Raw genomic sequence first — 27,776 nt, forward strand, 5'->3', positions numbered from 1 at the left:
ATTTGAAAAAAAAACACATATGTAAGTAAGGCGCAGAAGCAATTTTTTGTTCATGCGTCAAAATGTTTGTCAGCTTGTAAAAATCGTACATAATGGGCTATTCATTTGAATACATTTGTAAGCGATCAAAGCACTTATTTTCATTTCTAGTTATAGTTCTATTTTTAACATAAGGTTCAGCTTTAAATGTACTTTTAAAAGTCTTATAAAGGCGTAGTTTATTTTCACCGGTACTTTTACTGTTACCAGTAAATGAATTAATTTGGTTTAACCATGTCTGATTTAACTCATTTGACATATTTGATTGGAACAAATCAATTATTCGTGTTAAATGTGATTCACTGACATATGTATTTATGGTTAAATCATGTTAAGAAAACGGTTTAACGGTCTTTTTAACAAAATGTGGCCAGCATTTATTATGAGAAGAAACGGCCCTAAACGTAAAATTGTCTATTGGTGTCCATATTTGAGAGTCTTATCCAATGGGTGATAACGGCCTTCCACTGTTTTACTATTAGTGGCGTCCATTCAATGTCCCCGTTCACAGTGGCGTTTGGTGTGTTCTTCCCGACCCCCAGGAAAAAGCGGGCAGCTCTATGTTGGACTGCATTAATGCACGAGAACTCTCTGGTTCCCCATATTGCGGCTCCGTAGCTAATTGTGGGCCAGACACTTGCCTCTCAGAGTTTTGAGAACACTTCGTATGGCATCCCGCCAAATGCTTTAAACTTTGCGATGATAAGACCAAGGGCTCGTGTAGCTGACTGCGCTACATGTTTTGCCGTTACGTTATAGTCCAAAGTGTTAGTTAACATTAAGCAAAGATAACGGTAGCTTTCCACGCATTCTATAACGTCATTGTTGCACCTGAAATTAAAGTTCGTTTTTTTCTTTGGAAGGGGGTCAAAAATGCATATTCTTCGATTTATCAAGACTAATTTTCATATTATTTAGATCGCACCACTGTGATAATAAAGTGAATAGGGGTTGGAGATCTTCCTCATTCTCTGTGATTAAAACTAGATCGTCGGCGTAAAAAAGGTGACTTATGATTTTGCCGTTAATGTTCACGCCCTTGTTTGATTGCTCGAATAGATCGCTTACGTCGTTGAGAAAGAGGTTAAACAAAGTCGTTGAAACCAAACAGCCTTGCTTCAATCCTGATTTTACGTAAAACCATTCCGAAGTGTTATCTTTTACCCGAACAGCACATTTAACGGATGCGTAAAGGTATTTCAGAACATTTAAGAATTTACTGTTTAAGCCGTAAATAGTTTCTAGCTTGGACCATAATTTATGTCGATTGATTCGGTCATAAGCTTTAGAAAAGTCCACGTATGCGACGAAAGTATTTTCCTTGCGATTCTTTCGTGCATCAACAATATTTGTGAGAGTAGACAGCTGATCGATGGTGCTTCTTTGTGGGCGGAATCCGTTTTGAGTGTCGGATAGAATATTGTTAGTTTCTACCCATTTTGTAAGTCTATTGTTAAGCACAGAACAATACGCTTTGTATATAGCTGATGTTACCGTTATTCCTCTGTAATAACTTGGATCTCTGTTGTCGGAATTACTACATTTAAGAATTGGGATAGGAGTCCGTATTGCCATGCTGAAGGTACACTGCCGATGTCAAAACAAACATTGAACAGGCTGTGTAAAAAGTATATCGTGAGTTTATTTTTTGAAGTCTCCGCTGGTATTCCGTCATATCCGGGGGCTTTGTTGTTATTTAGTGATTTGACTGATTTCTCGATCTTTAGAATGTCTATACCGTTATTTAGTGTATGTTGTCCAACAGACAGTGGTGATCAAGCTTCGGATGTGCTATACGATTCTGTCGTCGGCATGTTATAAAGTGTTTCAAACGACTTTTTCCATTTATCAAGCACCTGTTGTGGTAAGGTTGATATTGTACCATCCTCAAGAATAACTGCCATTGGGATTGATTTGTTTCGCTCTTTTCCTACGCCGATATTTCCTATTTCTTTCCAAAAATCGTGTCTGTTTGTGTTGTTACATGCCTCAAGCAGTTTTTGTTGTACCAATAGTTTCGTTTTCGTCTCTGTACCGATTTGTCAAACTGTTTCCATTTCTGAACGTATGCTGCTTTAAGCCTTTGACTTTGAGCTTTATTTTTGCATTTTAGCCACATGTTTTCACGTATGGGTAAACCAGACCACTCCGACGTCAATTCATTATTCCACCAAAGTTTACTAACTCGTCCTCTTTTCCCGTTTGCATTACTACGAGTAACATCCCTTGGGTTTAAATGAGTATTCATTTCCGCAACCAAAATACTCAAAAACTCATTGTAAGACATGTCAATCGATTCCTGTCTATTCTGGTTGGCTTCTAATTAACTCTGTCGCTCTTATAACTTTAAAGTTACTGAATCGGTATAAATGCTCGTATGGTACCAAGCAGTAGTCAACAACTGAACAACCTCTAGTCGAGATGCTTGTGTAGTCATTATTTATACAGTTTCTACCGTTCAGAATGCACAGATTTGCACTAAGGAGAAAGTCAATGAATGCTTCACAATAGGGTGATGTTTGATAGTCAATGATCTGTCTTTCTGGTAGGTTGTCTACACCAGCGATAAAGTCCTCACTCGTGCCAACACGTTTATTGAAGTCTCCAATGAATTGAGTTATGTTGGTAATCGTATATATTTCCTAGAAACGAATCAAGAAACTCGTTTATATCTAAACATCGCGTAGAGTTTGAATATATGAAACCTTACAACGTGAACAGTAAAAATCAGATGTTGACATTAGTGTGATTGATTGTTATTAGCGTTTTATTGAGTAAGAAGTTGAAATAAATAAAGTGGAAACATTGTATATAACAAGATAAACGTTTGTAATTGCTTTATGTCCTTTTACAAAACTTCAAATACAATGGAGATCTGAGTAAAAATGTCCAGTTGCATGTATGTTGAACATTTATGGAAAAAGGCGGCTTATTGAAAATAAGGATTCTTGAAAAAAAGTACGAAAGGTATATGAAGTGTAGGTGAAAGTTTACATTTGAAATAGGGTATATTAGTTCAGATTTAACTCAAGGATCCTACCGGTATGGGTTGATATGTTACTATGTGACCCCAGCACCAAGCGTTATCTGTGCCCTGATGCTGTACATATTGTTGATCCTAATCGCCTACTACCTAAAGGCGTTATAAAAATGACTTTCATCATAACTCATCTCGAACGGCCGTTTTTCTGCATAAAGCATGTATATGTAAACGGGGTCTGTGTCGGGCTTTCAAGGAACTGCATATATCATTTGGTATTAACTATATATACAATGTAATAACATTAAAGTTTAGCCGTGTATCAACAAAACAAAATATTTTCATACGTGTCCGCAACAATTCTTAAGAGAGTATTATTAAACCATGATATCCTGGACTTCTTTTTGTGAATTCTCGTTCTACGTATGCATAAGTTAGACACCATTAGTTGGATGCATATCATAACGAAATACCAGGTTTATTCATTTATACCATTGTTTCATTATATGTGGACCTATATATTTAATAAGCCACTTAAACATTCGAATGTTTGGTTCTTTGACTTTCCCATGGTTGTGTTTTGGTCTTGCGTTCAGTGTCTAGGCTTATATTCCTCCCTTGTCGCATAATCGAGACCAATATTTTCGCACCAGCAGTCGAGCGTGTGAATGTCTGCTCCAGCCCTCTTAGTCCAGTTTTATCATTCGTAACGAATGAATTAACGCTCTAGGACGGAACTCTCCAAGTGTCTTCGTCGAATACATCGCTTCAATGTACTTTGTAATGAGTGCCACAGCTTCCCTGTGTTAATTTACATAGGCTTGTTTTCTTAGTGTTGTGTGTGCGTTTTAGCACTTCCCGGACCTAAACAAAGTATGTGCCATTTATAAGTTATAATTGATGAGATGCGATATGTAAATGTCGGTCAATAAAGTAAAAGGCAAATTTATAAAGAGTGTGTCTTAAAACACAGGTCGAGATGTTTTGATTTTTTCAAATCATCGATAAAGCTAACCAGTGTGCACAGGCTAATCTTATTTGACATGCATTAAGCCCCGTTTTCCCTGAAAGCAGCCAATATGTACAGATTTCAATGATAGACACTAGACTGGCCAATCTCGTTTTACAAGCTGTTAAACACTATTAGTCATATACACCCACTGGCAGTGTACCAGTGGTGAACTATATTTGAATATTTGAAAAAATCGTGCAACCCCGCTTTAATTAAAAATCTAGAGCGTTTATGCGTTTGCTCTGAATGTTTAAGCGCGTATATTATTCCAACTACTTTAGTTGTGTAAGAAAATGAGATTATATTCATTTAAAATACAAAAGTATGTTGACAAGTCCCTTTAAATATCGTTATCAGGTATGAGGCTACCCACGCTTTGTCAACTGACTGGTTTAAATGCAAGACAGCTCCCGAATACATTGTAATTGTTGTTTTGGTTCACCAGTCAGCTTTAAACAAATTCATCAGTATGCAGCGATAACAGTATGCGGTAAATATTACTCACATTAATCTGGTCGCATGGCTACAATTCACATATCGATTGAAGTTATCTACCTGACGGGTTAGTTTGTGGAATGGATTTTATGAAAATATGTAAGTTAATAAGGATACTTACAGGTAACACTTTCCCATTTTGTGTTACTGTCATCATAAAGCGATTTCAAATACAATTCTAAAACTAATACTTGCTTAATGAAACCTTTACATATATAAACGCTTACTTTATTTACTGATCTTCCTTATTTTCTGAAAATCGAGGATTTGCAAACAATTTTATCACAAAAACTGTGAAGCGTTGGTCAATATTGATATGATATTAAGGGGCAATATAATTGCCTAAATCATGGGAATCTGACTTTGTCAACAAGTGCCTGCATGATCAAGTTTCGTTAACTAAAGTATGTATTTATTTATCTGATACGATTTTAACTTTCGTTTTAAGTTGCTATGTTACTTTTTTGTACATGTACACTTTTTTGCTATTTACTTTCACAGCGTTCGTCTGCCACATTGACAAAAACAGGCAAATACGTGTCATATAAAACTGTGTTTAAAATCATGTAAGATACGTACATACCGATTAATTGATTTAAAATACTTAACTAAGTCAACATAAAATTATTTTAGTGACCGATTGTTGATATGGGATACGTGTTTAAGTGATTTAACAGACCCTGTCCTTTCCTTGGAGTATTGTCGAGAAGAGTCTGGCTCTAATGCTAATCTTAATTATATTGATCTAAACATATTTTACTTAAGACAATCTAGCTTTTCTATAATTTAAAACTTATCAAGAGATTATGTATCTCTATTTACACAATTCAAATACCCGAAAAAGTGAAAAAAAAAGAGTCATTGTGTTTTGAGAAAGCATACAAATCGGCTGTAGATTATATATATAAATTTGGTCAATTAAGAATCAATATCTATGTGTAACCAAACTATAGATAATGTGCACACACGTTTTTGTTGAAGTAGTATCACTAATTGATGATATCAATGTTTACTTATAGTCAGTATTCACAAACTTGGAAGTTAACTTAAAAAAAAAACGGAATAAATTAACATTCAAATTCAACGAAGATGTCGTACAATTTTTCGAAAAATAAAGTTAAAACATACAAAATCAATGTTCCTTATAGCAATAGCAAACATATCAACGCTAGATGCGATCTGATAACATAGATTTAACGCTATACCCCAAAAGCTCTACTTTCTTGTGTGTGTCACAATATATTCCATGTGAATTTCCGGCTACGATACCCGAACATTTACGAGCGCATGCGTGATTGGCTTCGGGCAACTTCGAAAGCACGACGTAGTTCTCATAAATGTGTCGGTTCTCCGACGCTTCCCGATACCGGTATTGTGTTTATGTAAAAATACACTGAATTGTTTCGATGATGTTCCATCAGATTCTTATTATGCATCCGTGCATAAAAGTAACTCAATTGACCACGGCGGACATAATACACTTTCATTTGTGTATGATATAACCAAACCAGCATTTGGTAATTGACCTGCTGTTTAAAACATAAAGACAACATATACTTATCGTTTTGTGTTTTCGAATTTGTTACAGTTATATTTCAACGACCATGATGTACATTAATTGTATTGCAAGACAACAGCATTTGGATTTTTTTTTAAATATTTACTAATGCCGTGTTTGTATTTAAAGGGATACGTCTCATCATCTTGTTGACCTATATTGGTAAAAAATACTATTTGATTTAAAAAGAACATAACATTTCTATTAAATCATCATATGTTTGATTCACATTAATTGGCAAGAGTTTAAAATATCTGATAAAATAAAATAAAAATAAGTCAATCTCAATAACCGCAGCAACAATAAGTAAGCAGAACCGGAACATCGCATAGGCATAATCTAGTTAAAACAGGAATGTATTATTGGTATTTTCAGCAAAACACAAACATGTTTATCGCTATCCGTAGAGAAAAAGAGGTTTCCTAACCGTTATTGATCGCATTTTATTTAAACCGACATAAAGCGTAACAAATTGTTTATTGGTTTCTTCACATCCACATTTTAAGTGTTCAAGTTTGTACTCAATCAATAAAAATACAATTATTATTGATCGTATAATGGATTTTTTGAATGAGATTCATTCACGCGTATATTTTAGTAAATCCATTAGATCCTCTTTTGTCATTTCACGCGCACACTTCTTTGGGTTTGAATAGAGACACGGCCATTTCATATAATTTTATACTCGCAACAAGACAACCGTATTCACTGTTGGATCAATACGATACATTTTTTCAATACGCAGTGGCGTAGCTAGGCTGTTTTGCTTTGTACACCCGTTCGTAAGTTCAAGAAAGGACCTTGTTTACTCTATAATGAAATCCAGATTGTCCATGTAACTGAACTAAATGTCCAAGTTATTCCGTCTTTCCTTCCACCAATCTCTCGTGTTCCATATGATTCATTTAACTCAAAATGTATTAACGTGATTCAACAGAAACTTCATATAATGATATATGTACTCTTTATTTCCACTTCTCATTGATTTTGAAACATACAATATAAAAAAGCAGCAAATATACATTCACATATATGAATATAGAATCAAGTACTATTTACATAAACCATAATTTACATATGAATATTATATATAAAGAGATCCACAAGACGTCTGTTTGTTTTAAGGCACATTACAGTTAATTTTACGTAACACACATATGAATGAAGTTACATATACTCCTGGTTGTCTCGTCATCGAGGGTGTTTGCCGCTGATAGCAATAGTGTCACCATATCATATGAGTTTGTATTGGGTAGAATGTTACACGCTCGTAGGATTGTCAGTCTATAGTCTATTAATCTTTGACACGAGGCGATAGCATGAGTGTCGCTGTCTAGGGTTATGTGACCACAGTGTCTGCAATTGTTTCCGGATGGTTGTTCCCGCGTGTTTACTAGGACACGCACAGCTGCCGAGGCTTCCGATGTTTCGCGAGGTGTCCTCGCCGCGGTCCAGATGCGGGCGGCCCTGATGTGAGGATGGACGACACTAAATCGCGCAAATTCTGGGTTCCCTGTGACGCGCACTGTCCACAGCTCCGTGTGATAGTTGCGGATCGCATTGTTTACAATACGTTTCCACATCAGTTTAGGAGGGATAATACTGGAATCGCGATAAACTGAATAATGGTTCAAAAGGCTAAACTTTTCCATTACTGAGTAAATGTCTGGTATAAACCCTTGCTGTGATGATTTGCCCCGGATATTAAAAAGCGCTAGTCGGTACTCAAATAGTTATTTTGTGAGATATTTACTGTTCATACAACAAAGTTTATGGAAGAACATCAGTTTTCTTGAGTCAATTTTCGCAATTATTGGTAGCCAACCGATTAAGCTTAATGACATGTCAGTTCTTGTGCGCGTTGGCAAATTTTGACACATTTTTGCTGCAAATCTCAGAAACCTTTCTAGTGTAAGGCATCATAGTTCGTCAGTGATGCCCAGAGTTCCGAACCGTACAGTGCTGTGGGGATGGATACCTTATCCACGATGTTGGCCATTTTTAGCGGATTAATGTCGAATCTGCTTTCCTTTATTGTCATTAGGGAATACACCGATTATCGACCTTTCCGTATTCGTTAGTCAACTGCGTGTGACGACTTCAGCGATCTGTGAAGCTTTATTCCTACGTGTTTTGTTGATTCTGCGGGGAGCAGTATTTTATTGTAGATTTTAACTGTAGTCTGTGGCAAGACTCTACTCTTTCCACAGACCATATACATGCATTTGTCTTCATTAAGTCTATATCCCCATGTGTTCGCATATCTCGTTACAATATTTAGCTGGCGCTGCAATGATTTAGCACTGCTTGAAATGAGCGTGAGATCGTCTGCTAGGGTTGGATTTCCGGTTTGTAGGTGGCCAACGGTGGTTCCATATCCAGATGACTCCAGATCACACAAAAGCTTGTCTATAAATAGGAGGTACAGCCAAGTTGATAAGACCCCGCCTTGTCTGATTCCCTGTCGCACCGGAAATGGCATTGAAAGTACCCCGTTAACGCAAACTGCGCTTTTTATGTCCGTGTAGCAATTCATTAACGTCCGCAGCGTTGTTCCTTTTATTCCAAATTCTAGTAGTTTTAAAAATAATGCGTTGTGAAGGACGTTGTCAAATGCACCGGAAGTGTCCAGCAGTGCCACGTGCGAGGAGGAGTCGTATTCCATATTGAAATATACACATTCCTGTAAGTTGAACGACACGGAGATCGAACCCAGTTCTTTTTGGTAGGCGTTCTGTTGAAGGTTCGGAAATGTTTTCTCATTTTCGATGCACCACTTGCTTATTCTTGAATGGAGAAGTTTTTCAAAGAGTTTGTATAAAACCGGAAGTAGTGTGATAGGGCGATAGCTGCTGCATTCAGTTTTCGGTTTCCCTTTCTTGAGAATTGGGATGATTATTCCAATCTTGCATCCAGATGGAACATACGTCGCTTGTAACATCAGAGTGAACAGTGTTTTGATGTAATGGAGCAGACAATCCCCGCCATGTATTAGGTGCTCGCTAACTAGTTTGTCGTGTCCAGGTGCTTTTTTCAATTTAAGCGTTTTCACTATTTCCGCAATTTCATTAATTGAAACGTCCTTGGCTAGGCACTTATCTTTCGAAAAGTCATTTGATTGCAAGAATTTTTGTATTTTATTGTCCAATTCAGCATGAAGATAGGTATTATGAACGTTTGAGTATTTAGGAGTAAACACGTCTTCATAATATGAACTGAAGGTACTTGTAATGTCATTTGGGTTTCGTAGGGTACTACTGCCGCTTTCTATTTCATTTATAGTCTCTTTTGTTTTATTTTGTTTCAAGCGAACCATTCTCCAGAAAGTACGCATGTCCATGCTATCGGCAGCCGTGTTTAGTTCACTGTAGAACAGTTCATTTGTATCGGCTATGGCTTTCTTTTGTAAATTAATAAATTTTCGTTTTGAATCCTTGTATTGTTTAAAGTACGGATTGTTTCTGCCGGGTAACTTTCCATTTTCGATCCAATGTGTTCTCGCTCGGCGTTGTTCATTGTGGGCTTCCTTTACAGAGCTATTCCAATACGGTTTAGCGTTTTTGTTAAATTTGCTTTTTGGCAAAGCTTGAGATGCACTTTTCATACATTTGACTATATGCTCGTACAGATTTTCAATGTCTGTCGAATGTGGTTGTAGCTGGCATGTATTAATGCACGAGAGATATGCTTTTAATAGTTCTTCATAGTTGTTTAAATTCAAACGGGTACATTTATTCCATGTAATTACATCATCACTTTTAATGTCAAAGTTTGTGACAGGTATTTTCAGCACAGTTTTTATAGGGAAGTGGTCCGACACTGAGCAACAGTCTTCGGTTACTATGTTATTGTAGTTTATGATATCAGTTTGCCAATCACCAATTATCACATAGTCCAGTATTTTCTGCGTTGGTTTAAATGTAAAGTCGCGTTTGCTCATTGTTTTTAAAGCCGTTAATTTGTTTTTGATCAGAGATTCTCGTAATCGTGTGGAACGTTGATCCGAACTTATCGCATTATCACTCGTGATATCGGCATTCATGTCACCGCATATGAGAATGATACCTTCGTTGGAAAACCGGTTTACGAGTCCTTGCAAACAATCAATGTATTCAATATACTCTTCAATTTCGTAATTCACAGGCGGCATATATACTGCAAACACAAAGATTGGTAATGATTTTTCAGTACATATTTTCACTCCGCATATATTTTTGTGTTCAGTTAAGCTGATGGTTTTGGTGGAGAAGGACAATGTCTTTTTAAATAATATTCCGACTCCCCCTTTGCCGCATCTAGATAGTGGGGTCACTTCCGTTTCGCAGATGGAGTGTGCCGTGTAGTTTGCATGAATTGTTTCAAGGAAGTGTTGAGATTTTTTCATCAGCTTGTGTTCAGTCACGATTGCAATATCTACACTGTGTTTATCAAGGAGGTGGCTGAGGCTGCCTGCCGATGATATGATGCCGCGGACGTTCCATGTGAGAACATTGCATGAATGAGTTGTCGATTGTATTACAGCCATTGTTTGGGTATCGGTGGAGGCAATTGAATGTTTGCGTCATATGCACTATTCTGCATTTTGGTTTCCGTATGGAGTAATGCGTTCCATTTTTGTTCTGAGTACCAGCGTCTACAATAAATGTTTTTCGGCCAGAAGTCTTTTTTCTCTATTCGTTGCCAATCGTTCTGATAGAATGATATTTTAGCAGCTGAAGTTCCGCGGTTAGTGTTTATTAATTTGAGTTTCTCGGGTTCAACTCCTTTTTCAGTCAGGAAAGCTTTTATGCCAGCGTAGTTCGAATTTTCTGAGATGCCGCCAGTGTGGTAACGGCGTGCGTGGATTGGGCGAACACTTTGGAATATCGGTGTTTCCAGGTTTTCTTTATTGGCGTCACGTGTGTATGGTTTTGAGCTGTGTTCACAATGCATATTGTTATTGTCGACTGCGAGTGGAAAATTGTTCGATACCTTTGGTTTTGTCACAATATTCGTTTGATAAGGTAAAACATTTTCATCTGTTGTATCTTGTACACATAATGTGGTGTCTTAGTTATATTGTCTATTGACAATCACAGGTATAGCATGTTTTTCAGGATGTACGATTTCTAAGAATCTTTGTTTATGTTAACTAGAGCATCGAACAACGAACGCTATCTTCCTATTGCACTTATGTAATTTCGATACATTCAACATACGTTTACCTTCTGGTCTGTGCGCTTTTGCGACTTCTAAATCAACACATTGTTCAATGAAATTATTCAATTTCTATTCATTTTAACGGACCTTAACTAGCATTTTACACTAAAGAGGTGTGCAATTAATTCGAATGCAGTTATTATTCGAATAATTAGCTCAAAAACCTGCTGAAAACTACTCCAACTGATTAGGTTTTATTATTTTAACTTGATTTAAGGGACTAGCTTTGCTTTAAGTGTTGAAAGGGCATGCAGCGTGTGTTAATTCATATAATAATATAACACAAATTCAAGGTGAAACGAATGGTACTGTTATTAATATCAAAGTATTTGATGTTTAAATGTTAATTGTGAAACGACACACAATGATATGAGACTTTGCATTCCTTTATTTCTGTCATTGAACCAATTTCCAAACAGCGAGAAACAACATAAATACACTAGACAAGACACATACACGTTCATAACACATAGAATACAAGAATAAAACTAGGGTCACTGCTCTAGAGCTTTTAAGGCAAAATAACTGAGGAATTAAACCGGTTTTAGGTGATCATATCTTCGCATTTGATCCAGCGTTATTTACGAAACATTTCATGGATATGCACATTTAACTCATTTCACAAAGATTCAAATTATATACTTATAAACGAGAATACAGCTTTATTGTAATTTAATTACCGAATGATTATATACAACCAGAGCTATTGAACAGTAACGTTCTGAGGCACGATGATATGAAACCAAACGGGTATTTAAGCCATCTCGTGTTTAATTAGTTGACTCAGGTTAATACCACGCGTTTCAAGCCAGTTTTCTTAACTACGATAAACCTGATAACTGCCGCATTTGCCACATCCGCGCCGAGAAAGATTTGTATATTTAATGCTAGATGTTTGAGATCTTCAACTATATTCATTCATAAATGGAAACCTCAAGTGAATATCGTGTAAAATGATTAAAATAGTCCACTATCTGCTGCGTCTTTATCACGTGGTATTTTTGCTCAGCACAGGTCATTCATAATCTGAGGCTATTCATAGATGCGGGACAATAAAACTACTGCTGATCAACAAGTGTAGTGTTATATTGAGAGTCAAATACACTATCACGCGTCTGTTGCGTAACTTCATTGATAGTGCTTGCTTCTACAGCGGGGTAAAATTTGATAAGTCTGGGAAATGTTCTTGTGTTCTCAACAGGTAGCGGCCATATCTCATGTATTCTAAATTGCACGGGTGATACAACGCAATAGTATAAGGTAAAGCTTGTTTATATTCACACTTTTCAAATTATAAAACGTTGAAAATGAGTTGTGAAAATGTTGACCATGAAATAAAGTATGATATTTTCGTATCTAAATAATTAAATTGAAAACAAAAGTTCAACTATTTTGTGTGTGCTTTCACTTGTTAGTCGCATATTCACCGCATGAAATGTGTGTTATTGTAGTCAAACCACGCTTAAGTGTTAGTAGATACAAATTATACTACGGGAGTTCACGTCATATGTGTCCTCACATGGCTTATTAGGAGTTTATTTCTCCACCATCAAAATATATTGTATGCTAATATTTTACACGCAGTATTTTTTCGAAACATTCAAATCACAGATTCATAGCCGCGTCATGCGAAAATGGGTCCTATGTCGTTTCGACCAGCATAGCTCAAGCCCCGCCAGTGCATTTGCGTAATCTGGTCAGAGGCGATGCTTTCCGCTATTGAATTACTCAAGGTTTTATGGTCTCATTTTGTATCTCCTGACCAGACTGAGAGATGCACAGGCTATGTGGGCTATAGTTATGATTGGCGCATATGGCATAAGACCCATCATCGCAATACCCGGGTCTTTTTAAATCTCATTGCGAGTTGTAAATGGCATATTTTAGCACAATGCATTTCAAAATAAAATTGAAAAAAAAGGAAAATACAGCAAACTGGCAATTAAGGGTTGCCTTTTTAGGCGGGTATGACCGATTTCCAGACGTGCTGACCGAGTACGGCATACGTTTCTGGTTAGATAATTTAACGATTTTCTCATAATGTGACACTATACTATTTTGGTAGTGTCTTTTTTCTCATCTTGAAAGTAAAACTGTGTTTATCGATAGTAAATTATGTCTTCCCCTGATGATTAAGTGACCGAGTACAGATACTGAAATGCTGCGAGATGGATTTTAACGCGTAATTGTAACTGGGCCACAATTTGTGTCTATGTGTCGTTTGAACATGCAGAGAGTATTCGGAATTGCGTACATTGACCAGTGTTAAAAAACATGGTACGACTTTAGACTGCATGTCATCTATCAATAGCGTTACTTTAGAATAGTAAAATTTAATTAAAGTAGGCTCTTTACTAGCCGTGAGTTTAAGTCCAACTGGAGGCTCGTTTGGAGAAAAAAGGCATTGTTTATATTTCTATTACAAGGTAATCAATATTTCATTGTTACTGTAGATATATTTTCTTTAAAAGCGGGAATATACATATTTTTAATCCGAGTCTATATTAAGAGGAAATACCTCGATATGACCCTTCAAGAACGAACGCAGGGTTTGAGGTTTTATTAAGCTAATTAATTAAAATATGCAAGGGTATAGCCTGTAAAAAAGCTTCATGATTGGATGGAATACCTGTGTTCAGTTAAGGACATTTGTAATTAGTTTTGTCTGTTAAAAATTCCTCCAGATCTGTTCTATGTATAAGTATATTAGATTGTTTAAAACTTATAATGGAAAGTTATTATATTATGATCAATTACTGGCTTATATATGTTTTGTTTTTGTAAAACTAAAAGCTTCCTCCCATCCTTAGAGAAAACAGACCATGATAGTCCCCGCGACGAACATAAATGGCTGGTTTGTAAATAAAAGCTTTCTCTCATCCTTGAAGAAAACAGACCATACCATACACAATAATATTCCTCGCGACGAACATTATTGCCGACTTTGTAAACAACTGTACCCAAAGAATGAGTTCCATTATGATTTTATTCAATACAACACAAGTGTATTAAATGAGTTTATAATTCCATCTTTCCATTTAATTTAATACGACTTAAGTATATTATTAAATGAGTTTACTATTTTATGCCATCTTACAATTTACTTTAATATAACACAAGCATATTACATGAGTTTACTTTATTACTAAATCTTTTCATTTAATTTAATAGACAATCCCAGAAATTGATAACTCCCGGATTACCGCCTCTGAATACTCGCGCGCGCCTCCAGAACGGTACTGAAGAAAAAACAGGGACATATATGTTTGTATAGGTCCCTGAACAAAACAAGAAGGAAAACGATTTTATCGAATATATTTGAAGATTTAAATAGTTAATGTTATCGATCTGATAATCAAATAATAGTTTGTGTTTTTTTAAGATCAGTTATTACGTAATTAGTAGAAATAAGGTGCATCTGCATTCATTTAAGAGAAATTAAACTCCGCATCAACAAGGACCTATTTGTAAAGATCCCTGGCAAGAATTGATTGTCATTTAACATGTTATTTAAAGGCGACGCGTAATATGTTATCTTAATTACGGTATCTACACATGTGGTGTCACGGGCATACCCATAAACGCTTTTAATCCACACTTGGGACATCGCCTCCCATTGAGCGGATTCGGTGAATTTCGCTCCTTTATCGCTGATGTTTTTTTTTCAAGACCTTTTTCTTACTGAAATTAATCATCAGTAATAAATGAAGCAAAATCCCTTTTTATTCGTGTTTTTATTTTTTAATCGTAAATTTAGACTTTATTAAATAAAGAAACAAGTTTGGGACATCTAGAGAAAACAATTGGAACTATTCAAGTTTATTTAAGGCTTTATATTTTTCATGTTGAACATGTTTATCGTGAATTTAGATGTTATTAAGAAAATTTTAATAAATAACTAGAAATGGCGCGGCAGAGGCCGACGCGTATCCCCACGCCGAATGTTTGACCTAGGTGTGCCCCAGGGTTGGTAATGGGGCCATGCATAGCTGAGATTGACCGTATTGTCATAAGAGAAGTTCATCATCAATTAGAAGTGAATTGGTGTAGAAATGAAGAAGTTATAGTAAAAGGCAATTTTGGGTGGGTGTGACATATGTGGGCAGGGCGCCCCAGGGTTGGTAATTGTGCCATGCATAGTTGAGATTGACCGTATTGTCATAAGAGAGGTTCAGTATCAATTTGAAGTGAATCGGTGTAGAAATGAAGAAATTATAGTAAAAGGCAATTTTGGGTGGGTGTGGTCTATGTGGGCGGGGCGCCCCAGGGTTGGTAATGGGGCCATGCATAGTTGAGATTGACTGTATTGTCTTAAGAGAAGTTCAATATCAATTTGAAGTGAATCGGTGTAGAAATGAAGAAATTATAGTAAAGGCAATTTTGGGTGGGTGTGGTCTATGTGGGCGGGGCCCCAGGGTTGGTTATGGGGCCATGCATAGTTGAGATTGACCCTAATGTCATAAGAGAAGTTCAGTATCAATTTGAAGTGAATCCGTGTAGAAATGAAAAAATTATAGTAAATGGAATTTTTTTGGTGGGTGTGGCCTATGTGGGCGGGCGCCCCAGGGTTGGGATTGGGGCCATGCATAGTTGAGATTGACCCTAATGTCATAACAAAAGTTCAGTATCAATTTGAAGTGAATCCGTGTAGAAATGAAAAAATTATAGTAAATGGAAATTTTTGGTGGGTGTGGCCTATGTGGGCGGGGCGCCCCAGGGTTGGGAATGGGGCCATGCATGGTTGAGATTGACCGTATTGTCATAGGTGAGGTCCAGTATCAATTTGAAGTGAATCGGTGTAGAAATAAAGAAGTAAATGTAAAATAACCTAAAAAAATGAGTGATAATTTCTGACGCGGCCCCACCCCAACCCCTATAACTTTTGACCCAGGGGTCAGATCAAAATTCCAAATAGTGCAGGGTCGCACATATGCTCATAGCTACCATGTGTGTAAATTTCAAGGTTCTAGTGCTTTTAGTGTAGGAGGAGATAGTGGCCAGGACGGACGGACAGACGGACGGACAGACGGACAGACGGACGGACGGACGGCGGAGATCACCACAATATCCCCACCTTTTTGATAATGAAATCAGTTTAGAAAATATAGAGAACGGCTTAAAATTTGTTTTTCAGACTATAAACTTTGATATAACAATTTAAACGTTATTTAAATAATAATATAAGAAAGTTATAGGCAAAAGCTGATATGTGCTTTTCAATAAAAAAAGTATGCCATGTTTTGACATCTTACACAGTTTTGAAAATGAATAGCTCCGGTACTCCGGACCAATTTTAGAATCACAAACTTCATTTCGGCTATATATTTTTATATTTCCTTTAAAATGACACTTACAAAGGAAATATTTATATCGAAATGGAAAATGTTTATACAAACAAAAATATGTACTATTCAATAAAAAAGTCGGCCTCGGTCTGTTATCTTACACGGTTTCTTATTGAGTATCTCCGGAATTATAGACGTACGGCATTTTATAAGAAATAATACAGGCTCAAATAAGGCAGATATCTACTTTTCAATAAATTTTTCTACCTCGATCTGAAATCTTTCAAAGTTTCGCCAATTAATATTTTCGGCACTATTTACGCTAAGTTCACAACGTTTACTTCAGACTTTAGATATTTCTATAAACTTTATAATTTTCATTGAATATAGTTTATTCCATAACGAAATCATTAAATTTTATACAAAGGCATTACTGAAAGGTATGCTTAAAAAAGCAAACTTGGCCTTAAACATTACGTGTTGTCACTGAATATTGTTGCAGAGACACATATTTTATAAATATATCGTGTATATTTCTTATTTAACTTATATTGATTAACGATGTTCAACAAATCAACACTTGGTTTCATGTTTCAATTTGTTTTCAATCCTACTGTGCGAAGTCATTAAGTAATGTTTATTGGAATAATGCGGGTTTACACTACGATTACGCTGTAATCTGCCAAATTCTTCAGTACCGTCAAGATTAGCGGGTCACGTAATAGCAAATATGGCGGCGGTCAATTTATCGATTCTGGGATTGTCTATACGACACAAATAGTTTAAATATTTTAAATGAGTTTACTTTGTTATTCCATCTTTTATGTTTAATTTAATGCGACACACCTATATTAAATTAGATTTCTATAGTATGCCATCTTTCCATTTAATTTTTATACGACACAATTGAGTATATTAAATGAGTTTACTATATAATTCCATCTTTCGAATAAATTTAATACGACACAAATAAGTATATTAAATGAGTTTACTATGTATTATTATTCCATCTTTTGTGAGCTGCTTGATACCAAAGTGCACCTCTGAAATAAGAAATGTTTGTAAAAATGTAAAGGCAGCTATATATTCGCATCGTATTTTTAAACACCACACTACATGAAAATTAATACAGGTACCTTTCTGCCTTTGAAAACTTTCTTTATGTACATGAACTACTTTAAATCAGTGTTTGCTGACTATATTTCACTTTCCTTCACTATGAAATATGTAAAAGAGCATTGTTTATTTTATAATTGGTTGTAATTTCAATCATAAGCAATAATGAGAATGATTGTATACATACTATCTTGGTACTTGATCAGGCTTGATGTCACGAATAAATTTGTAAATCATGTCGTTTAACTTTAAAATGGTTTAAAATCGTGAGAATTGATAACTTTCCTGTGACTATTGTATCCGTTATTATTACTTTTGAGATTTTTTCGGCAATGATCTATATTAACTCTAACATAATGAATTATTATTATACAATGACTGTATTTTTTTAAATAGATATAAAAGGGTTCGCACCAATTTTAAACGTTTAAGAAACATATAAACGTCAATCCGCCAATTGTCTTATATTAATTTTTATTAACAACAAATTACTGTTTTTTCATTTTACGTCATCTCTTTTAAAATTCCTTACTTCCCTGTCATAAAAGAATCATTTTCTTAGGTCGGATTTCAAGCTCTTTTTAAGATAAAGAAGAAACATATGTTCAAGATTGGATTTCAAGCTGTTTTTTAGCGAAACCTGTCTAAAGAACGCAAGTATTTGTAAAGACAAAAAATATATATTCTTAGATGTTCTTAACAGAAAAAAACGAAAGTTTGGATTTTCCGATATTTAGCCAATCGTTCTTAAATCGTTTAAATGTTATAAATTCTTATATTAAAACTGTCTTAGACACGATGAGAATTCCACCATATGTATGCACACACACTGAATATTATTTTAAGCTAGCTGTGAATGAAGTGATCAATAGGAACTGTTGTGATCACCCTTTGTCCTGCGTCTTGCAGTGTGCGTCTTGCAGTGTGCGTCGTCAACTTTACCACTCTACAGTTCGAATTGCTTATCCGATCTTAATGGACCTGTTTATCTAGACAATATCAACCCCAAGTTTGAATTCGGGTTGCGTGCGTCAAACAACTAGGTAATCCAGGTCAAATCTTAGAAAATTCTTGTTACCATTCTAGAGCTCACACTTATGACTCACACTTGATACAAATTAAGCAAAATATATATCTTTGCAATATCTAGGCTGCATATCAATCTGCATAATAAAAGGTCTCCAGGTGAAATCTTATTTAAAAAAGTTACCGCTCTACTAGGCACATTTATTAATCAATTTTGATGTAACTTTGTGGGAATGCTTAACTGGCAATATATATAATTAATTCGATATTGGATCATGTGCGTCTAAAATCTTAGTCATCAGTTCAAATCTTAGAAAAAACTTTGTTACCAATTGAGTTGTTCTGCTAAACATGACTACTGGTCTGTGGAGGTTTTTGTCTTTATATGATTGTGTGCCACCATGCGAACACGCTACTTGATGTTGCTTTTGAATACCATTGTAACAAAACATGAAGAGTAATGATTCTGTGATATTGTCTTTGTATTTGATGATGATGATTTTGTTTTTTGTTGATAATCAATTTCGTAAAACGGCTTTTCCTGACTTATCCAAATAGCAAGTTCAGAGTTTTGTAAAATTAGCATCAAAAAGCGCAAGTTTAACATGTTTTGATTCACATCCCTGTCTGTTAGTTAGACTAGCCTGTGTACACAGATAATTTGCATACGTTTAAGGTACATGTACCACTTAATATCTTCACAATTTACAGGTTTACGTCTCAGTGTGTTGCATAAAAGAAGATGATTTATTTATTATTAGGCATTAAGCCAGACTATTTGCATAGTGGCTTTAAAAGGGTAAGGAAGGCCAAAAGGGATAGGTTGACCTATTGCGTTAATAAAATCATCAGATGGTAAACTGTGTACACTGTAAGAGACTTAATGTGCTGTTTCAGTTCGTATATTCAATCATCCATTCAGCATGTATAATATGCGATATGTTCTTTATTAAAAATGATTTGATGTTTGCAAATAACACGTTGTATTTACGAGAACATCGACAAATGAACAAGAAACAAATAGTGAGGCAAGTTATTAATTAATTACTAGGGTTTAAAATTCAGAGTTATTCTAGTTTAACATAACGATTCAATGATGGACTACAGAGAAAACCACAGATTCAAGTCATCTTAACAAGGAGCATCAGTTGGATACACTGTGATATTGTTTATAAAAATGTACATGCAAACGTTTATAAATTAGGCATATGTAATATTGAGTTATTAGTTGTCTCAATGGCAAGGTCCGATCTCCTCTGTGGGAACGTTCTTAACATCTCCTAAAAAACAAGTGCTGGTTCTACCCAGGAAACGGACTCGATATTGTTTTTCTTAGCCCTGGACGTTTGATGCAATTGAGTTAAATTAAATGTTCAACTAAGAGTAAGACTGTTTACTTACGATAATTTTAAGTGTATGATTGTATAGAAAGAAACACCCGCTTGGTACTCGATACCCTGTTAAATGTGTGTGTGTATTTTTGCCATAAAGAATCTACTTAACTATTTAACAATATTTATTTATAGTAAAACTATTTTATTTCGCCATACTTTGTACAATGACACATTCTAGTGTAAATGGTTTATAAAAAAACAAGTTTGAGGATCTTACTATTAAACGCGTGTACAAATCATTGGCTCTGAAACTGCCTAAGCCTCGATCAAACTTTAAAATATTGCAATACATTGTCCTTCAGTACAGTACGATAACCTTCCTTTAAATCTATTACAAGCCTTTGTATATGTTCTATGTCTCATTCAGGATGCGATTTACGATTCAACCAACCAATTTCTAAATTGTCCTGCCAACGTGTATAGATGATGTGTGTATTGACATGTCTGTCATCATGTGAAGAAAAAGAACGAGAAAATAAACAGTAAGGACGTAAGCGTACGAGCTGCGCACTGTGCCAAAATGTCATTGCTGTACTCTGAAGCACTTATCTAACAAGTGGACCACAGGCATACAAGCAATCACACCGTTTGGAAGATGAATCACATTTTATATCTATACATAGACAGCAGTTAATGTTAACGAAATAGGTTATGTTTCATTCGATTTAAGTCAGTTTATAAATATGTTTGTTTTATAAGATAACATGGATAAGGAATTAACAAATGAGGAGACCCGAAATTGGGTGAAGGTCTGTCTCGCTTTCCGCTGTGTGACAGATTGTTTTAATCAATTTTTGAAAACGAAAAGTGAAGAACAATATAATGATAACATTACATGTTTAACAATAGTGTTGGGGGTTGCTGAATATAAATGTTCTACCTGTAATCTGGAAACAATACGAAACAAACTGTGCCCGGAAAAAACGTGTGAAAAGTTATATGATCTTATTGTGAGTGAACATGTCAAGAACCCTAAATGGTCGAATTCCAAATCGGAACTGTGGTCTAACAAGCTATCTGGACCATGGGAAAGGATGAAGTGCTTCATTGAAACATCTGGTTACACCGAAAAGTCAGATGTATTACAGGCAGATGTTACAGCATTTGTTCAGATTTGTTTCAACAACGTCCATTTGAAACGGGACTTTGGGGATGACCTAAAGTATCTAGATAAGGTATTTGTTTTCCTCTCTATCATAAAATATATGTTAATTTTATATATTGCATACACAATTATGTAACTATAATTTTTTTTCATATCAAGAATATTCAATGATAATTAGGGTCTTGAACATGTACTCCCTGTAATTTCACATCATTTCATAAATGTCTTTCACTTCGAACGTTTGTCTGAATATGTGCGTAACACTGTGAACATTTCGTTATAATCAAAACACGATGGCATACGTTTGATCAAAAGCCTCAGTGCTGTAAAGGTTATACATTTTGATACAGCAAACACACTAACATTATAACATAAAAGAATATATTTCAAAGATTGTTAATACATGTATATTGTATAATTTGTATGTAAGCATTATTATGTATACTAATATAATCCCCCTTTTGAAACATATTTTTGCTTTCTAGAGGTGCTAGTAATAACTGGGTGTTTTTCTTACGATATAAGGATTGGGAACTGGCACGGTTATACTTAAATGAGAGAGGAACCAGAAAAAAACTATCAATGCCATTGCATGTTTTATGCAATCAAATATGTTTCAAGTTAAGAAATGCTAACAATATGTAAAGATATTAATATACTTATGTACATGTATAGCACAAAACCTTATAAGCACTAGTGTGCGATACCATCTATAAAGTGGTCTGTAATATTGTCGTCGCTTTTATGCCTAAAAATCAATCAATTCATTTTATTTCTTTCAGATTCGAAGCATTAGAAATGACGTTTCACATTTAAGAAGCATGAAGATCAACACCAGTTCCTTCAAAGAGTACATTCTGGATATAAAGAATGCTCTACAGCTTCAGCACTTTGATCAGTATAGATTAGCGGATCAACTACAGTACTTGGAAAGTGTAAGACAAATATTCTTTCATTTGGGATATTATAGTGCATCACAAGTAAATTTAAGCTAGACTGTAATCATCACCAAAAAGTGCTTAAATGGATACCGAATATATATGTATCATAGCTCAACCATAATTTGAAAACCACGCCAAAATTTGTTGGGTATGAAACAGGTTGATACCAGTTGTAATACATTAGTACTTTTAAACACTCCTGACCACAACGTGCTCACGGTGAACTTTTGTGATTGTATTTTGTCGGTCGTTCTTGGTGTATTGTTCGTGGTGCTTCGTCAACATTTACCAGGTGCACACTCTAGAGGCCAAATATAATGTCTAATCTTTATACAACTTGGTAAGAAAGTTTGTCTAAATGATTTTAACTTGGTAAGAAAGTTTGTCTGAATGATTTATTTGCCAGGGTTATGGGTCGCGTGAGGTAAAAAATAAAGTCACTATTTCAAATGAAAGAAAAAGCTTGGGAACACTATAGAAGTCAAATTTATTTACGAATTTTCATGAAACATGGTGAGAACATCTGTCTTATGATAAATCCGCCGAGTTCGAAAATCGTTTACCGGGGCAGTTTCCCCAATATGGCTATAGTGACATCCTTTGAACACTCTAGAGTCACATTTTTAGTCAACTTTTATGAAACATCGTCAGAACATTCGTTATAATGATAGTTCGACCGAGTAAGAAAATAGTTGTAGTTTATCGACAAACATGCCCATGGGGCGGGTCAATTTTCTTAATATGGCTATAGTTAAACATTTTAAACACTTTAGAAGTCACATTCGGGGTCCAATCTTCATCGATTTTGGTCACCAATTTCATATAATGATACCTCAGTCGACTTTGAAAATGGTTTTGTTTCATTTAAAAAGATGGCCCCAGAAGTCGGGTAATTTTTCTTAAATGGCTATTGTGAAAACTTTCAAAAACTGTACAATTCACATTGTTAGTCCAATTTTCATGGCACTTGATCAGAACTCATTGGCTCACACCGGTCCTGAAACAATGTAAATTCATTATTTCAGTTTCCAGGTTCAATCATGCCAAAACATGGTCAGAATGTTAATCTTGACAATGTCTAAACCCAGTATAAATCCTAGTCACTTGCGTCCAAAATCTAAGTCACCTGGTTCATGTATCCCTCATTCTTGATGAAATGTTATTTTTGACAATACTTAGGCCAAGTGATTAGTTTAAAATAATCTAGAACACAAGGTTCAGTCTATATTGGTTTACTGGTATTAAGTTATGAAATATTAATCTTAAAAGGAGTTGACACGCATTGCGAAGCACACTTTTTAAAAAAATCAATTAAGATAACGTTTTGACGTAATGCTATTATTTGTTGCTATTTGCTATTACTAATGCTATTGTTGTTTTATCGAGAAACATTTATCCATTATTGATTGTGAATACCATGCGTTTTTTTCAATGTAGTAAATATGACGTTGTCCGTAGAGAATTTCTATATAACTGGTATATGGGTGGAAATTCTGTACATGACTTTTCTAATCTGATGAGCAAAACAGATAATGACACACTTTTGAAATTGTGTTTGTATGTGTATCATCTTTTGAACAACATTTGATAGCTGATATATTTTTAAAGTAACATAAACACAATGTAATATGTTGACATATTTTAGTATTAAGATGATGTGTATAATCCTTTGAACAAAATTGAATAAGCTGATATATTCTTAATGTAACATTAACACTATGTAATATGTTGACATATTTTAGTATTAAGATGATGCGTTCGCAACTACAAACATGTGTAATATTTTATATCAAATACTGTGTATTTTGGGCCAACGGCCTTTATTTACTTAATAAACTGAGTTGAGTTGAGTTGAGTTGAGTATTTGACGTATTAAGGTATATATTTGTTTTGTAGCGTAATTACACATTGTTCGTTGATATCACACAGTAATAACCAACAAAGTTCATTTTTGATTTCTTTGCGTTTTATTTCTGCTTATTAACACAACACAACGTTTCCAAAATGTTTGTCAAATACAAGATACATGCGAAGCCCGCAACGGGCCCATCCCGCGAAAGCCAGCAATACTGCGACTTGTATGTTCGGCCGTTTAAGTAAGACTGTCCATAAATATAGATATAAACAACGAAAGCTTTGATAATTGTTACGTGTACAATTCTGATTGGCTGTGTAACGTCACGTGTCATCATGTACAATTCTGATTGGCTGTGTAACGTCACGTGTCTACATGTACAATTCTGATTGGCCGTTTGTTAAGTCACGTGTCTGCAACATAAATATGACGTATGCAACGGACACTTAACGAATACATACGGGAATTACCGAATATTGACACATACGGTAAGCAAATATTCGTGCCCGGTAATTATAACCCGAGACTATTGATTTGTTGATCCAGATGGCTGCCTATTTAAGATTGTATGAAATGTGGTACAAATTTCGATCATTATATAAATCCAACAATGCCCCAAATGTGCGTTTTGTGTGCGTTATGTTATGCGTTTTGTGTGCGTTATGTTACACAACTTTCCCCCTTAATTTGATTTTTTTATATTTTATGATTTAAAAAAATCTTTTAAAATTTTACTATTGAATTACTAATTAAATAACAAAAACTACATTCATATAAACACACTCAAATGATGGAAAATATGCGGATAACAATATAATTTCCTTGACAAGCATCTCTGCTGAAATAAATAACATTAGTAATTGATATACAATTTAAATGTCAATCGAAATGTTGTGTAGAACATCATATGTTGATCGTTGGCCATCTGTACATCTGGTGTCGTCCATGATGTCTTGAAGTTGTAGCTCGCGGCGAATACGATGTTTCATTGAAGTCATTGCCGCCGTCATGAAGATAAGCCGATTGTAGGTTCGTCCGTGGCGATTGGAATGCGTTTGTTGATTCAGCTCTGCTTTCCGATGTTTAACTTGCGTCGTCGATTGTCGTTTCCGTTGTATTCATCGTTGTTGTTGTTTTCGTTGTCGTTTGTACTTTTGTTGATGGCCCCAGCGTCTTCATTTCTCTCGGGACATTAAGATCTTCTATTGGCCATAATGCTCACGAGGTATTAACTATAGCAGTGTTCTCCTTGATGTCTTAGGCCTCGGAAGTATCATTCCAAATGCGTTATCTACGCACGTCAAACAGTTGAACGGCTGCATCTACTCTATAGTGTTTAACGTCACAAGTATTGTGTCCAGTGTTGCGTCACTTGTTGTCCTTCGAAATCTTCTGGCGTTGGTCTTCTTTTAGCGATAGAACCAGGTATTCACTTTGAGAGTAAACGCCGTGATGTTCCATTCTAATTATGTTGTTTGTTTCTTCTATTCGTTGTGGAAGTCGTTGTCTCGCGAAGTCGCTCTTCTTCGGCGTTATCTTCAAATCTCGATATTTTTATCTGCGTCGTGGTGATACAAGTATCAGTTGTTCAAAATCATGGCAAACATTTATAAATATCCCCTTAGTTATTGTTAAATATCGTCATGACAACTTACTGTGATATCTTATTCAAAAAAATAAATTCTTTACAACGAAAAAATATTAGTCAATTCCTCAAAACATACTTCGGATAAGTACATGACAGTTTGACATCTGACAAGCCATTTACTTAATATGACTTGTGTACCGCCTTAGGCATAATCATTTTACGCACGTGCAGCCGGTAAATTTTTGACAGGCGCGCGCCACTTTATTGACCTAGAGTAATGGGTAATGATAGACGTACCTGTTCATATCATGGTTTCATAAACCTCGTCTTTATCACTATAGTTTTGCCGTTGGGCATAGGTTTATTGACATGTTTGACCTGTGCACTTGTAAAAGTGCGCAAATATGACAAGGCAGACTTTTATATATATGCATTCATAATATAAGAACACGTATCGGTATACTTCAAAATTCAGGTCTTTGCTCCTAATCGAACTACTCAAATAATTCTTATGCGACATCGCATCTTCTGTCCATAGCGTAATTTGCTTCGATGGCACAGGGATAAATTCTCTTACTCATGAGGACGCTAAGGTTATCAGAACCTCGGGCTCGGTATGTCCGAACGCTGATCAGTCAGCCGTGCTCATAAAATATAATTGTTACCCTTAAACAATTATATTAGAAATTTAATGCGTACATATCGTTATATTTTCACTGCGCTATACGCGTCAGATCGCTTTAAATTCTTACTTAAAATTACTCAAGACCTTCAATATTACCGATATCCTACATATATTTGCATCAACACAATGACGTATATACATATTTACATAATTTTTTTTTGTGTGTCTGCCCTATTCATATTCGCAATCAACATTATTTTTCTTATTTCCTATTTTCTTTCTTTTACAATTCGGAAAACTATTTTTAAATTTTCCAATAATTTTATCTATTCGTCCTCTTTAATTTTCTTTATCATTCTTATAAACAAAACCCGCCTTATTTTCTTTATTAAAATAATAAACAAAACTGTCTTAAATAATCTAAATTCCTAAATTCTTAATTCTGCCAATGTAAAATACTAGGTAAATTCTTTGAATATTTGTATCATCTCCGAGTTTTTTCTACTATATTAATAAATAAAACCACCGCCAAAGTTTCTTTATTAAAATAATAAACAAAACTATATAAGATATTATTATTTCCTTGTACGTTTTAATTAAATGGAACTTTACAAAAAATACCAACAATTTAAAATGGATTTGTGCGCAAAAAACGCACGTTCGTATACAATCTTTATTATAATCATACACAATTTATATAAAATTCTTTAAATATTCTCAATGATTTGTTCGCCTCTAATTTCATTATTTTTTATAACTCATAAAAATAATGTAAAACTCAAATATCTCTTTTTATTCTCAATTCACCGTTATTTATAAAAATGTACCGATAAATGCAAAATTGGCATGATTTTGATATTTGTAAAATTTGTTCGTACATAATTTATTATCAACACTATTATTTTTAACATCTAACTACATTAAATTCTTTAAAACAATTCTTAAAAATTTCGTTGTCATGACGCCTTTTACTTTAATTTTCTACTTTATAAATTTTGAAATTCCCTCTCCAAGTTTGCCATAATTTTTTTAAACACCTGACCTGAATTCTTGTCGCGTTGTGGTTGTGATGTTTTCATTTTTTCGGCACGTGATCGCACTTGTGATCGTACTTCGGTCGTATCCATGGTACACGGCTCCATAAAATGTACTGTGTAGCGTAATTGCGTATTGTTCGTTGATAATACACAGTAACCAACAAAGTTCATTTCTGATTTCTTTGCGTTTTATTTCTGCTTATTAACACAACACAACGTTTCCAAAATGTTTGTCAAATACAAGATACATGCGAAACCCGCAACGGGCCCATCCCGCGAAAGCCAGCAATAATGCGACTTGTATGTTCGGCCGTTTAAGTAAGACTGTCCATAAATATAGATATAAACAACGAAAGCTTTGATAATTGTTACGTGTACAATTCTGATTGGCTGTGTAACGTCACGTGTCATCATGTACAATTCTGATTGGCTGTGTAACGTCACGTGTCTACATGTACAATTCTGATTGGCCGTTTGTTAAGTCACGTGTCTGCAACATAAATATGACGTATGCAACGGAC

At 35.1% G+C, this 27,776-nt stretch overlaps 1 protein-coding gene across 2 annotated transcripts in view; it reads left to right on the plus strand.

The window, feature by feature from the left end:
- The first annotated feature begins 4,490 nt into the window (after positions 1 to 4,490).
- Positions 4,491 to 27,776, plus strand: part of LOC127858061 (antiviral innate immune response receptor RIG-I-like) — a 35,383-nt gene continuing 12,097 nt past the window's right edge. For both annotated transcript variants that reach the window (XM_052394937.1, XM_052394938.1), the window contains exons 1-3: positions 4,491 to 4,625; positions 20,472 to 21,279; positions 21,992 to 22,144. In XM_052394937.1, coding sequence (XP_052250897.1) covers positions 20,809 to 21,279; positions 21,992 to 22,144 — 624 coding nt within the window. In that variant the 5' untranslated portion in view covers positions 4,491 to 4,625; positions 20,472 to 20,808. The remainder of the gene's footprint in view (positions 4,626 to 20,471; positions 21,280 to 21,991; positions 22,145 to 27,776) is intronic.

The sequence above is a fragment of the Dreissena polymorpha genome, chromosome 14 (genome assembly GCF_020536995.1).
Source record: "Dreissena polymorpha isolate Duluth1 chromosome 14, UMN_Dpol_1.0, whole genome shotgun sequence".
NCBI classification, from domain to species: domain Eukaryota; kingdom Metazoa; phylum Mollusca; class Bivalvia; order Myida; family Dreissenidae; genus Dreissena; species Dreissena polymorpha.